This window comes from Austrofundulus limnaeus, unplaced genomic scaffold (assembly GCF_001266775.1).
Source record: "Austrofundulus limnaeus strain Quisiro unplaced genomic scaffold, Austrofundulus_limnaeus-1.0 Scaffold2975, whole genome shotgun sequence".
Taxonomy (NCBI): Eukaryota; Metazoa; Chordata; class Actinopteri; order Cyprinodontiformes; family Rivulidae; genus Austrofundulus; species Austrofundulus limnaeus.
In genome coordinates, this window is record NW_013955377.1 from 7625 (window position 1) to 10620 (window position 2996).

General features: G+C 39.7%; 1 protein-coding gene across 1 annotated transcript; it reads right to left on the reverse strand.

Moving 5' to 3' along the window:
- Nucleotides 1-2011, reverse strand: LOC106511599 (uncharacterized; the record flags this gene model as incomplete). Its single annotated transcript, XM_014000354.1, is given in 4 exon segments — nucleotides 1-713; nucleotides 833-1017; nucleotides 1250-1485; nucleotides 1853-2011. Coding segments are annotated over 4 exon segments (1293 nt in total), but the record flags the coding sequence as incomplete, so codon positions are not given.
- Nucleotides 2012-2996: the final 985 nt, after the last annotated feature.

Consider the following 2996-nt stretch of genomic DNA (forward strand, 5'->3'; position numbering starts at 1 on the left):
GATCAGAAATATGATTGACTGCATGATTAACTGATTGAAGTTGCTGCTGACTGAGCCTGGTTTGAGGTGGTTCTACAATTACACTAGGGACCTGCTCAGCATCAGTGGTTGGTAGTGGCCAAAGGCCATGATGTTGCAGAAGTTCTTCAAGAGTCTCTGGTGCGTTGGAATTTTCACCAAACACGTTGTTAGTTGCTGTGCTGTTGGCACCCATGTTTGCCAACATCCGTTCAGTCCAGATTTGTGTTGGCGTTTTGTTGTTTTCTGTACGCAGGGAATGGTGGTTCCATGCTTTCCTGAATTGTTCTAGTCGGCTTTGAATCTCAGGAAGAAAAACTATGTGAAGAGAAAGTTTGTGCATATCGTCGCTGGGATCCAAGAGGGCTGAATCTTCAAGATTATAAAACATGCTGTAAAATGGTTCCAGAACATGTAAAAACACATCCCTCCAAAGACGCTCTATTCTCTGATTATGGATGGATTCCCCAGTGATATGACTCCGACGTTCAGTGCCCTGTAGGAGGTTCATCACCAGTGCCACTTGCACATTCTCGCCACCATGATCTGACCTCACTCTAGAAGGTAAGCCATAGAGGCCTGTTGCCTTGAGAAAATGAAATAGCACTGTTGAGGCGCGATTGTCTGTGCTACAGTTCAAGTAAGTAATTAAGCGAGAACATCCATCGATGCCACCATGGACCACAAAACCCCACCTACATGGAAATACAAAAAAATGTATAAGGAATAATGTATGCAAATGTGTATAGTGAATTTAGCTTTAAAAAATTTACTCTGAAATACATCCTTGATATTTTCAGATATTTTCAGATACCTTATGAGACGCATGTTGCCATCAATATGCCATAAACTGTTGGGATACGGCACATGATAGACACGTCGAGTCACTGCGCTGCTCCACCTCCTTGCAGTCGCCATTGGGTTGATTCGAGCCATCATCTCACGGACTTTGCGCCGTGGAACCACCAGTCCTTGTGCATGTAACAAGCCTCGCATCATCTGGTTCAATGAAGGAAATGTGGTCTTACTATATCAAACCACCACACAATTTTACATTTTGAAAGTAATCTTTTACAAAATATACGTTTCAGATTTCACATCTGGTCATAAAATGAATTAAATTTTTAATCATCATTTGTGACACTTAACATTAAATAATTAGTATTCTGCATCACCACTGTTGAACATATTACATATATTTGTTCAGAAGCAAGATATTTAGATTCCATACCTCAGTCCCAGAATTTGGATACAGGGATTGTAGTTGTCTGATATTAGTTTCAAGGTCTTCATCAGTCACTGCAGCCAGCCTTCCCCTTATTGGTACACCAAGTGCTTTGGACTTCTTATAAAGAAATGATGCTGAGCATCCAAAGATGTTTGCCATCCTCTTGACCGTGTGTCCTTGGGCCAGAAGAAAGTCCATCTGCTCTCTTGTAATATGAATAGCCGGTCTCCCTCGACCACCTAAAATAGATTCATATTCAAATGCCTCAGCATAATGTTTACTTTATGCATCTGTTTTCCTCTATCCATCTGTCTGTCTATCTATCCTCTAGGTATCCCTTTGTCTTCTAAGGGCGACACAATGCATTTCACACAATGTACTTATTTTGATACATAATTTCCTGTTGCATGAACAGTAAGCTTTAAACTTTTGTAGACGCTGGAAAGCAAATTAAAGTGTGAATCACACAAAACTGGAGGTACGTTTCTATTTTCAGAGGAGCTAAAGGAGGGCGCTATAATGCCTGCGAGAGCTGACTTGCTTTATTATCGTTTCCGATGAGGCAGACAGCTTTACCAAAGTATGAAAACCACTTTTAGTTATTACCTGAACTGGCCCGAGCTGCGGAATATTCCCCATTTCCAGCTTGGACATGGGTCGATAGTAGCACTTTCAGCTCCTCCAAGCCGTTTTTCAGGGCATTGTGTGTGTCAGCAGAAAGTAAATCAGAAATTCTTTGCAAATTCCTTAAGCATTCCTCAAGTAGGCCTACACGATTTTCGCGGTCTCCGTATATCCCATACTGAAAAGCTCTTTCTATATTGTGGCATTTTCTTACAATTTTGTCCAAAACTGCCAGCGCCATTGAATGTTCAGGCAATTGTTTGGACAGCTCAGTACAGACAAAGAGGGGCTTACACGCAATGTCTTACTTCAGATATCTAAAATTGTAATTCTGACTAGTCATAATTACGTTCGAGATATCATAAATTATAATTACGGATGACTGACCCTTCCAATGACGAATCCGGTGACGTCATTTGAGATATCTTGAAAGGAATTTTGACTAGTCAAAATGTAATTGAAGATATCTTAAATTATTATTCTTACTAGTCAAAATGTAAATACAGATATCTTAAATTACCATTCCGGATAGTCAAAATGTCGTTTTGTCTAGTCAAAATGCATTTGTAGATATCTGGAATGTAATTAACGGATAGTCAGACGAAACCGAATTTAGTGGTTTTCCTCAAACCCACATGTCCCTACTGCAACATGGCCGAGGACGTGCTGTCCAAATACAAGTTCAAGCCGGGACATTTGGTGTGTGTGGACATCAGTGGACGGAGCGACATGGACAGTGTCCAGGACTACTTCCGGGAGATAACCGGAGCCCGGACGGTAAATCCACTCATAAACTGAGCTGTATACCAAAGTTTTATAGAAACCCAATTTACAGCCTTTAATTAAATAAACATCTAATTAATTATTTAAACGAGAAAACTAAATGTTATGTAATATAGTCATGTAATGTGGTCAACAATGATTAATAATTACTTCTTGTTTCTACAAAAATACACACAAATTCGTTTAGATTAAAATTAATGTGTCCAATTTGGCCTCCTAAATGTAAAAGAAATGCACAAATTAAAGCAGAATGAAGTGTAGGATCCAGTAGGGTTGGGCATAATCGTATCGTGTGCAATTAATCGTCAGAAAAACATTAATCGATTATTTTTTGGCACTTGAC